The 12,025-nt window shown below is 45.6% G+C and overlaps 1 protein-coding gene across 1 annotated transcript; it reads left to right on the top strand.

The window, feature by feature from the left end:
- Positions 1-1,079: 1,079 nt before the first annotated feature.
- On the top strand, positions 1,080-8,361 carry ppiab (peptidylprolyl isomerase Ab (cyclophilin A)). Its single transcript, XM_029689157.2, has 5 exons — positions 1,080-1,254; positions 4,461-4,491; positions 5,350-5,438; positions 5,868-6,040; positions 7,820-8,361. The coding sequence occupies exons 1-5, from the start codon at positions 1,186-1,188 to the stop codon at positions 7,950-7,952; spliced, it is 495 nt and encodes a 164-aa protein (XP_029545017.1). The 5' UTR covers positions 1,080-1,185; the 3' UTR covers positions 7,953-8,361.
- The last annotated feature ends 3,664 nt before the right edge of the window (positions 8,362-12,025 follow it).

The following is a 12,025-nucleotide window of genomic DNA, read 5'->3' on the forward strand; positions in this document are numbered from 1 at the left end:
AACACCCTTACTTATCCCATGTGCAAGCAGAACCAGAGAGCAGAAACCAGGTTTTGTCTAGATAGGATGCAGCAATGACACTTCGTAGCAGGTTATGAGAATGTATGTTGCAGGTTAGGAAAATTATGTTAGGAAACGGTTTGGGGTTTGCTAAAATGCAAAAATGTACTCTGACGCGACTCGAACCTGTTACTTTGACATTAGCAGCATCCCTTTTTTATATATTACAACACAAAACAGGACATCGCTACAAAAAATATATATTTTATTATGAAGCATAAAATAAATGAAGCAAAAAAAAATACAAATGACTACACATGAATTACTGAATTACCAGCGACATCAGTTTCACAAAAGTAAACAAAACCCTTCTATTGGCCATGGCTAGAAAGGATCCAGCTTTTGTCATCATTTAATTTCTACTGCAGGTTTAGAATTTAAGCGGCAGGTTAAGGTTAGCTAAAATGCAAATAAACAAAACTTGAGCGTAAATTTGATCAACTGCATCCCATCTAGATATTACCAACACGATACAACCGCAACATTTTAGGCGTGCCCCCCACACACGGTAGTTTACCCAGACACACATACAACATTTGCTAATCCGGCATACATACAAAATAGCGGTGTATTTTATTAAACCTGCAATAATTCGTGATCATGCCGCATACATTCCACGAGCGCTTTGTCCAGTGGTAAAAGACAAACACTTGCCAGTTCGTATACATTGCGCCATACAATGCCATTAAGTACCTCAGTTTTATATTTGAGCCATAGTGGCGATTTTATTCCGCGGGAGACGCCCTGTACAATCCAGCCAGCGACAGTACACGCCTAGACTTTCCCTGGCAGGACATTGGGCAGTATGTGTTATCGTCATTTGTATGCACCATAATGAGCCAATCACGAGTACGTCCCCAAACCTCGCTGATCAAACCGGCGTGCAGGGAAGGGACCATTGTTCTAATTTATTCCCCCCGAGACATCTAATTGGTTTAAACTCATGCCACTCAGTGGTCCCAGTCTTCTAATTGGTTTGCATTGGCTCCTGAGGCTTCCCTGGGGTGCACATATATATTTTGTGTACACAGCAGTGTTTCTGTTCCGAGTCAGCTGCGGCACAGTCCAGTAAACTTGGCCTGTTCTTGTGTATTGTCACGAAATTAAAAAGCTTTCATCCCAATCATGCCTAACCCCAGAGTTTTCTTCGACATCACTATCGGCGATTCCGCCGCCGGCAGGATTGAAATTGAGGTAAGGAGTAGAACTCGTCTTGTTTGGGAGTAAAGGTGCTTTTTAACTTTAAAATTATTGCTTTAATTCTCGTTCGGGTCTGCTTTAACTAGCTGCGCGGTAGTTGCATGCAACCGGGATGCTGTCAGACTCCGGTCCACGTGCTTTCATCTTTGACATGTTGATTAACTAGTTCATGTTAGCTTGCTATTGTATTTCGTTTCATTGAAAGCTCCCCAATTTTGCTCCAACCTCAGTTGATCTGCAAAAATGTTCCACACTGATTGTGGTTTGTTTTTTTGCTGTTCTTACGTTTCACTTTGGTATTTTCTTATCGGTTTCTAAATCGTGACGTAAAACAACGGTCTTGTCCAAAGTTTTCGATTACTGCGATCTTGGAACTCCAAAATGCGCGCTGTCAATTGAGTTGTTTATATTAACATGGCTAGATAACGTTAGTTTCTGTTTCACTGACGTTTTCCGGACATGCCATTTTTAACCAGTCGCCATTTTCAGCATATTTTTTTTTTCATCGCGCCAGATGCCATTTTGAGAAAGAAGGGATGTGGGGTTGGAAGGCCGGGAACCAATGTACCTCAAATGCACATTGCACCAAATCAAAGTATTGGCTTCGATCAATGACTTGATTAATCTGGTAATTCACCCATCTCCATTAGCATTCTAAGGCACCAGGGAGAATGTGGACCAGGGTCCCTCTGCAAACCAAATGTACTGCGGTGTTACGTTATTTAACTGTTTATTGTTATGAAATATGCTGTAAAGGTCATACATTTTCAGCTGCCTGGCATTTCTCTATGCGGTAAAACCTTGCTGCTGTTAGCTACTGCAATCATGTTTTCCATTCAAACAGCATGTGGCACTAGAGAGCCAGGATGCCCGTTCCCTCCTAAATAGTAAGGATATTGTGAATGGTATTAATCTCAGATTTTGTTGACTAGGTGCTGTGGCGCACACGAAAATCATTTAATGCCAGCGCGAAATCCAGGATGATAAAACTCTAATCTGCCTTTCCCTTTTTAAGATTAAACATTACACAGTAGCTTCCAAATAGCAAAATGTACTGGAGTACTTGGTGATTGTCGCATTTCCTTTTGATTCCTTTTTGACAATTTGATCTTCAAGCCTTTTGTCATCACTTGGGAGGGAGCACGTGGCCGTGCAGACTATTCCATTGTTTATGACCCATAGGCCATGATGCCAGTAGCTCTGGTGCTGCTTGCTAAACTAAACATTGTAGCCTATCCAGCCTAGTGTAGTACAGAGGTTGGGCAAAATCACAGATCCAGGAGAAGTCTATGCTCCCTAAATCTTTACCTTCCACATTAAGGCATTTGAGACTCAAAACTGACCTCAGACCAGCCTCTACAGCGTTGGCCTGATGACCGCAATGGTGACTTCCTTTTTTCCTTAAGTTGTTCCTCATCTAAGGAGTGGAAAAGTACTGGGGTGTGTCAGGCTGGAGGAGGGAAGTGAGAATAGTGGCTGTCGGCTGGAACCTGGTGGAGGGAAAGGCATGTTGTAAAGGGCCTATGTCAACATTCACGTTTCACAGGTGGTTGACACTTGGCAGGAATAGAATATAGCCCAACTGATCCTTAATCAGCGCCATAATAAATTGGTGGTGGTTCTGTATGCCCGGCCATAGAATGCAATAATCAAGCTGAACCTCGGCAAGACGGAGCTGCTCTTCCTCCCGGGGAAGGACTGCCCGTTCCATGATCTCGCCATCACGGTTGACAACTCCATTGTGTCCTCCTCCCAGAGCGCTAAGAACCTTGGCGTGATCCTGGACAACACCCTGTCGTTCTCAACTAACATCAAGGCGGTGGCCCGTTCCTGTAGGTTCATGCTCTACAACATCCGCAGAGTACGACCCTGCCTCACACAGGAAGCGGCGCAGGTCCTAATCCAGGCACTCGTCATCTCCCGTCTGGATTACTGCAACTCGCTGTTGGCTGGGCTCCCTGCCTGTGCCATTAAACCCCTACAACTCATCCAGAACGCCGCAGCCCGTCTGGTGTTCAACCTTCCCAAGTTCTCTCACGTCACCCCGCTCCTCCGCTCTCTCCACTGGCTTCCAGTTGAAGCTCGCATCCGCTACAAGACCATGGTGCTTGCCTACGGAGCTGTGAGGGGAACGGCACCTCAGTACCTCCAGGCTCTGATCAGGCCCTACACCCAAACAAGGGCACTGCGTTCATCCACCTCTGGCCTGCTCGCCTCCCTACCACTGAGGAAGTACAGTTCCCGCTCAGCCCAGTCAAAACTGTTCGCTGCTCTGGCCCCCCAATGGTGGAACAAACTCCCTCACGACGCCAGGACAGCGGAGTCAATCACCACCTTCCGGAGACACCTGAAACCCCACCTCTTTAAGGAATACCTAGGATAGGATAAAGTAATCCTTCTCACCCCCTTAAAAGATTTAGATGCACTATTGTAAAGTGGCTGTTCCACTGGATGTCATAAGGTGAACGCACCAATTTGTAAGTCGCTCTGGATAAGAGCGTCTGCTAAATGACTTAAATGTAAATGTATAATCTAATATTTGTGGGAACACATCAAGGTCTGTGCTATGGTGACACCTGTAGAGCTGAAATAATTGGTTTAAACTTGCCAGCTTACCAGAAAAGTAAGCAATTCAGTCATTCTTGAGAAAGTCGGGACAATCCTCGTCCTGCATATAACTATTTTTATAGATGGATTTTTGCACATTTTGCAAGCAGGAGGCATTTAGAATGAAATGTGGAGTAGAGTTTATAGTTACGCGATAGTATTCATTTATTGGAAGAACACTTTCATTTGTCAGAATTATGTTGGTCAAAAGATCCATCCCTGTTGAACAGAAATTGTTGCTCTTTAGAATTTCTCTATCTGCTGATTCCATTACACAAGTCACAATTTGATGTTGCGTTTGTCTAATTAACCTTAGTCAATGGCAACCTGCCTACTGTCTCGTGGTTCTCACATGGGAGTTGTTCTAGATTGGAACAGAACAAGTCTAGAAGCAACACCTAGAACCGAAGCGGGTTAGACTCGGTCTGCTCTGGGTCCTGTGTTCAATACTTTAGCGGTAGTCTTTTATTACCCTGATTTTATAATCATGTTATTCTTTAGTGACAACTTGAGCTCTACCTCCATTGATCTGCATGCTGTTTCCCCTTCATTGATTGAGTATACTAATGAAAAACCCTCTCCTCGTCTTTCAGCTTTTTGCTGATGTGGTCCCCAAGACTGCAGGTAAGACGGCTTCAATGATTGACAATTCCTGAATAATTAACAAACACACACTCTACAAGTGATTATCTCACGATAGTCTTCCAAGCCTTGTGGTTGGAATGACCCCTAATGGCAACAACTGATGCTGTCCAACCTTCCCCACACTTCTCACCCCCTTCAATGGCACCTTATCTGTGAGCCCTGGTCCCCAAAGGCCAGCAGGATGCATTCAGATCCATCTACTCTACATGAGAATAACACATCGCTGCGTGATCAGATATCATATACAATGCAACAGCTGATGCGAGGCTGCTTCCTGTTTGTAATTAAGTAGCATTGAGTGGCCCTGGTCTACCTATCAGTGATCAGGCACAGAACCACTATTTTGACTTCCTGCAGCCTTTAAAGGGATACTTTTGCCAAAATCCCAATGAGGCCCTTAATAAACTACTTCCCCAGAGTCTGCTGAACTTGTGGATTACCAGTTTTGTCTCTGTCCAGTATGAAGGAAGCTGGTGGTATCGGCATGCTAGCATTTATACCTATAGACTTCCAGTCATTGCGCTAATGCTAGTCATAGTGGACACTGAGATATATCCAAGGTCATCTGACTCTGGGGAAGTTGCTAGCATTTGTACCTATAGACTTCCAGTCATTGTGCTAATGCTAGTCATAGACTTCCAGTCATTGTGCTAATGCTAGTCATAGACTTCCAGTCATTGTGCTAATGCTAGTCATAGTGGACACTGAGATATAAAATAAAGATCATCTGACTCTGGGGAAGTTGCTAAAGGGCCTCAATGGCAACATTTGGAAATACCGCTTTAAGCAGCTATGCACACATCGCTGATCATAACAAGGTACCTGTCCCCCCCCCAGAAAACTTCCGTGTCCTGTGCACCGGGGACAAGGGGTTCGGCTACAAGGGCTCCAGCTTCCATCGCATCATCCCCGGTTTCATGTGCCAGGTGAGTGGGGGGGTTGGGTGGTTGGCAGCAGAATCTAGGTCACTGTTTCCAGACTAAACTCACGAGTGCTTCTGCACTGATATTCATAGTGTCTCAGACAAGGAGTGCTGATTTAGGATCAGTTGCCTTTTAGAGAATAATGAATTACATGGGGGGGGGGCCTAGATTGGTAGTTATCCCCTGAGACTTTCTGAATATGGGCCCTGATCTGATTTACATCTGACTGGTGTAACCAGGCCCAATGCTGGGCCCCTACCAGCCATATTATTCATTGGTCTTCTGAGCCTTGTGGTTGTGATGACGCTGCCTAATGGCGACAACACTGAAGCAGTCCCCAACATGCCTCAAATGCCTAACAAGTGGCCTTGTTAGAGAAAGCGGAAAGCTGTACAAAATAAACGATGTCCCTTACGCTTTGCCTTCCCCTAGGGTGGTGACTTCACCAACCACAATGGAACCGGGGGCAAGTCCATCTACGGCAACAAGTTTCCCGACGAGAACTTTACCCTGAAGCACACGGGCATGGGCTGTCTGTCCATGGCCAACGCTGGCCCCAACACCAATGGATCCCAGTTCTTCATCTGCACTGCTAACACCGACTGGTGAGGGGCACAACACACACACACACAAAGTTGACACTGATTGGTGAGACTGGTTCATTTGAAATCTAGTGAATAATTTACATGCATACTCTGCAAGTGATGTTTATCTGGTCTTCCTAACCTTGTGGTTGTGCCGACACTGCCTAATGGTAACACAACTGATGCTGTCCACCTTTCCCAACATGCCTCAGACCCTTCAACGGTTTCTCTCTGATACATGCGCACACCATCTGCGGAAACTAAGACTCATCCTCACTAGTGATGTGGCCAACAACTGTAAAGTAGTGCCCTTCAGGGCAGTGCACCACTGGTCTGTGAATATGTTCTTACCAATGGTGGGTCTGGTACAGTAATTGTGTAGCTGATCATGGCTGAAGACTGATAAGATATAAAATGATAAAATAACTACTTAAAGTAGATTTACTCTGAACAAAAAATATAAATGCAACATGTCAAATGTTGGTGTCATGAGCTGTTAACCCACTGTTCCTAGGCCGTCATTGAAAATAAGACTTTGTTCTTAACTGACTTGCCTAGTTAAAAAAGGTTATAAAAAATAATCTCCCAGAAATTCAATATGCACAAAGCTTCTCTCCAATGTCATTAAAATGACATTCCTGTTAGTGAGCATTTCTCCTTTGCAGGATAATCCACATGACTGGTTTGGCATATCAAGAGGCGGATTTAAACAGTACGATTGTTACACAGGTGCACCTTGTGCTGGGGACAAAAGGCCACTATAAAATGTAAAGTTTTGTTAACACAATGCCACAGAGGTCTCCAGTTGAGGGAGCATGTAATTGGCATGCGAACTGCAGTAATGTCCTCCAGAGCTGTTGCCAGATAATTGAATGTTAATTTATATACTATAAGCTGCTTCAGCGTAGTTTTTTTACGTCTCACAACTGCAGACCACGTGTAATGGTGTTGTGGGCTAGCAGTTTGTCAACGTTGTGCCCCATAGTGGCGGTGGGCGTATGTTATGGGCAGGCAAAAGCTACGGACAATGAGCACAATTGCCATCGATAAAGATGGTGACGAGACCCATTGTTGTGGATTTCATCTGCCGCCGTCACCTGTTGCAAGGATCTGTACGCAATCCCTGGAAGCTGTAAATGTCCCTGTTCTTCCACGGCCTGCCTACTCACCAGACATGTCACCCATTGTGCATGTTTGGAAGGCTCTTGGTCGACGTGTTCCAGTTACCACCCAACATGCAGCAGCTTCGCACAGCCGTTGAAGAGGAATAGGACAATATTCCACAGGCAACGATCACCCGCCTGATCAACTCGATGCGAAGGAGACGTGTCGTGCTGTATGAGGCAAATGGTCACACCAGAGGCTGACTCCTTTTCTGATCCTCACCACTTTTTAATTATTTAAGCGATCTGTCCAACAGATGCATCTGTATTCTCAGTCATGTGAAATAGATTAATTTAGGCCCTAATCTATCGATTTCAATTGAATGATTTCCTTATGAACTGTAACGCAGTAATATCTTTGAAATTGTCGCATGCTGCTTTTTAAAGTCGGTTTTGTTCAGTATACTTTACCCAATGGCCCCGCTGTAGTGCCAGAAGGACCGGAGAAAGTGTTTTGAACGGTTATAGCGACGCCCGTTATTTGACTAACAAATAATCCTTACCCATAAGTCCATGATTGTCACAACCTGTGACTACAAACATATTTTGTGTTCCTGGTTGCCCTAAGCCTCAGGATGACTTCTGTCTGTTAGGAACTACTCCGTAGAGGCACTGATCTTGCTCTCTCCCTCCGTAGGCTGAACGGCAAGCACGTCGTGTTCGGCAAGGTCGTGGAGGGGCTGAGCATCATCGCTAACATGGAGAAGAAGGGCTCAAGCAGTGGCAAATGCTCCGCCAAGGTCGTCATCGCTGACTGTGGAGAGCTCTGAGCACCCTCCCTCTCGCTCTTTCTGCTTTCATCCCTCCTTCCCACCCTGCCTCCTTTCACCCAGCTTTCAGGTTTTCGTCCCTTGGTCCCTCCCTCCACACAGCTCTCCTTCCTTCTATCCCTCCCTTAAACCCTCCCCTCCCCCGTAATCAGAAACATTCCCTTGAAGTGAGGTTTTCGTCCCTTGGTCCCTCCCTCCACACAGCTCTAAGCATTAACCTCTCCCCTCCCCGTAATCAGAAACATTCCCTTGAAGTGAGGTTTTGTTTAACCATTCCTCTCCCTTACCGAACGGGTTGTCCTGTCTTGAACTAGTTTCATTTGGCTTTTTGTAATTTATTTTTTGGATTGTTCCATCAGGACCACATTTGTTTAGCAAATTCTGAATAAAGTGGCAAAAGATTCCTTAACTGTGTGTCATTGAGTAAGAGTGGATCAAATGTGTACGTTTTTTAAGTGTCTTTTTTTTCTCCAGTATAGACCAGTGAGCTGAGGTCACAAACGATGCACACACTTCAATGGGGCAGAAGGCTGTGTTGTGACTCTGGATGGTTGGCAACAATTAAGGTGCCATGTGGGGGATTTTAGGTGGCTAGTTATATCTTCTTGATGCCAGGTTTTGGTTGGGGTACATCCATGTTGACAGGGTAGCAGTGGTGTGGGTCGAGAGCTTGAAGTTCCTGTGTCCAAATCTTTAAGGACTCAGCGGTCCACATGCAAACAGTCGTGAACAATGTGCACCAGTGCTTCTTCCCACTCAGAATGTTAAAGGTTTGGTACTGGGCCTCAAATCCTCAGTTCTACAGCTGCACCATTGAGCGCTTCTTGACTGACTGCCTCACTGCTTGTTATGTCAACTGCACCACCATTAATCTCTTGGTGCTACAGAGGGTGGTGAGGACAGCCTAGTACATCACTTGGGCTGGGTTCCCTGCCATCCAGGACCTCTTATCAGGCGGTGTGAATGGAAGGCCTGGACTTGTTGGTCTCCAGCCACCCAAGCCGTAGACTGTTTTTCATATGGCAAACGCTACCGGAGCATGTCTGACACTAACAGGCCCCTGAACAGCTGCTATCCCTAACCCATAAGACTGCTAAATAGCTAACAAAATGGCTTCAGGCTATATTCCTTGACCTTGTCTTTTATCACTGACTCTGCACACTACACACACACACGCACTTGTGCATACATACTCATGCTGACTACACACACTCAGATACCATCATCATAGTAGCTGTTGCTACTCTTTATCATATACCCTGATGCCTAGTCACCATACCCCTATACATAACTACCACACCAGTATCCCTCCACATTGTAAAAGTGGTATTGGCACTGACCCTGTATACTACTGATATTGATTACTGCATTGTTGGGGAAGGGCAAGGAAGGTATTTCACTGCATGTGAACTTCAACAACCCGTCTATGGCACTGCATACAAATGGTCACTGCCGGGCCGGTGGGTTTTGTTCTGCTAATGTGAAGTTAAACAACCCTTCTATATGGCACTGCATGGTCACTGCCGGGGGTGGGTTTTGTTCTGGTAATGTGAAGTTACTCAACAACCCAAATGAGGTCTCGACAAAAGCATGTTACTGCTTCCCTGGTTGGCGTATATCACACAGCTGGCGTGAACCAAATCAAATTTATTTATATAGCCCTTCGTACATCAGCTGATATCTCAAAGTGCTGTACAGAAACCCAGCCTAAAACCCCAAACAGCAAGCAATGCAGGTGTAAAAGCACTTCTCCCAAATATTTGTAAATGGTTCCACCAAATAGAAAATGTGACTGGTATTAATGATTTGACCCTCCCAGTAACCAAGAGGTTTGTCTAACCATACATTCAGGAGGTTTATCTGATGGTACGTTGCTGACTATGGTGACTTCTGGGTTTTTTGGGTGATCGGATGTTAAAGATTTTACTTCTCAGTAACTGATGCACAGCAGGACTGCAATAAAGAGGACCTCTTACTACCTCATGGTCTACACATGTTTAGGTGACCTGCATCTACTGGATTGGGCCACAGCAATTAAAATCACAGCAATGCTTATCAAATAGCTGCAGTAAGTTTTAGAATGGGTGACAAGAAGCTATTTCAAAAATGAAACGCATTTGTATTGGGGACAAACCGTTTAAAATAAATCTTGTGATGTGGAACTTGAGCAAGTTGAGTTTAAACTGCTTGGTATAACCCTGGATTGTAAACGGTCATGGTCAACATATTGCTGCAATGGTAGCTATGATGGAGAGATTTGTCCGTAATAAAGCACTGCTCGGCTTTCTTGACATTGCTATCAACAAAACCAGTCCTTAGTTTTGTCGCACCTGGACTTACTGTCCAGTCATATCTTAGCGACAGAGCTTAGGCCATCTTGATAGAGGGGGTTAAAATCAGAATTTCTTGAGGTTCAAAAAGGTGTTCCTCAGGGTTTGATTTTGGGTCCATTATTGTTCACTTTGTATATTAAGAACATAGAAACACTAATTATTCTCTATGCACATGACAGTTTTGTATTCCTGTGCCACCTCAGTGTAGCAGGCTATTCATCTCTATGACACAGTGTTGTGTTCCTGTGCCACCTCAGTGCAGCAGGCTATTCATCTCTATGACCCAGTGTTGTATTCCTGTGCCACCTCAGTGCAGCAGGCTATTCATCTCTATGCAGACGACCCAGTGTTGTGTTCCTGTGCCACCTCAGTGCAGCAGGCTATTCATCTCTATGACCCAGTGTTGTGTTCCTGTGCCACCTCAGTGCAGCAGGCTATTCATCTCTATTGCAGACGACCCAGTGTTGTATTCCTGTGCCACCTCGGTGTAGCAGGCTATTCATCTCTATGCAGACGACCCAGTGTTGTGTTCCTGTGCCACCTCAGTGCAGCAGGCTATTCATCTCTATGACCCAGTGTTGTATTCCTGTGCCACCTCAGTGCAGCAGGCTATTCATCTCTATGACCCAGTGTTGTATTCCTGTGCCACCTCAGTGTAGCAGGCTATTCATCTCTATGACCCAGTGTTGTATTCCTGTGCCACCTCAGTGCAGCAGGCTATTCATCTCTATGCAGACGACACAGTGTTGTGTTCCTGTGCCACCTCAGTGCAGCAGGCTATTCATCTCTATGCAGACGACACAGTGTTGTATTCCTGTGCCACCTCAGTGTAGCAGGCTATTCATCTCTATGACACAGTGTTGTGTTCCTGTGCCACCTCAGTGCAGCAGGCTATTCATCTCTATGACCCAGTGTTGTATTCCTGTGCCACCTCAGTGCAGCAGGCTCATCTCATCTCTATTCCTGTGCCACCTCAGTGTAGCAGGCTATTCACTATGACACAGTGTTGTGTTCCTGTGCCACCTCAGTGCAGCAGGCTATTCATCTCTATGCAGGATGCAGACACAGTGTTGTGTTCCTGTGCCACCTCAGTGTAGCAGGCTATTCATCTCTATGACCCAGTGTTGTGTTCCTGTGCCACCTCAGTGCAGCAGGCTATTCATCTCTATGACCCAGTGTTGTATTCCTGTGCCACCTCAGTGCAGCAGGCCATTCATCTCTATGCAGACGACCCAGTGTTGTGTTCCTGTGCCACCTCAGTGCAGCAGGCTATTCATCTCTATGACCCAGTGTTGTATTCCTGTGCCACCTCAGTGCAGCAGGCTATTCATCTCTATGACCCAGTTTTGTATTCCTGTGCCACCTCAGTGCACAGCTATTCATCTCTGTTGTATTCCTGTGCCACCTCAGTGCAGCAGGCCATTCATCTCTATGCAGACGACACAGTGTTGTGTTCCTGTGCCACCTCAGTGTAGCAGGCCATTCATCTCTATGACCCAGTTTTGTATTCCTGTGCCACCTCAGTGCAGCAGGCTATTCATCTCTATGCAGACGACACAGTGTTGTGTTCCTGTGTCACCTCAGTGTAGCAGGCTATTCATCTCTATGACCCAGTGTTGTGTTCCTGTGCCACCTCAGTGCAGCAGGCTATTCATCTCTGACGACACAGCATGATTCATCTCTATGACCCAGTGTTGTGTTCCTGTGTCACCTCAGTGCAGCAGGCTATTCATCTCTATG

This window comes from Oncorhynchus nerka, linkage group LG19, assembly GCF_034236695.1.
Source record: "Oncorhynchus nerka isolate Pitt River linkage group LG19, Oner_Uvic_2.0, whole genome shotgun sequence".
Taxonomy (NCBI): Eukaryota; Metazoa; Chordata; class Actinopteri; order Salmoniformes; family Salmonidae; genus Oncorhynchus; species Oncorhynchus nerka.

Excerpts from the sequence above, each read along its gene's own strand:
- ppiab (XM_029689157.2), top strand. The coding sequence starts at position 1,186 with ATGCCTAACCCCAGAGTTTTCTTCGACATCACTATCGGCGATTCCGCC. Across the intron at positions 5,439-5,867 it reads TCCCCGGTTTCATGTGCCAG|GGTGGTGACTTCACCAACCA; the intron begins GTGAGTGGGGGG and ends GCCTTCCCCTAG. Across the intron at positions 6,041-7,819 it reads TGCACTGCTAACACCGACTG|GCTGAACGGCAAGCACGTCG; the intron begins GTGAGGGGCACA and ends CTCCCTCCGTAG.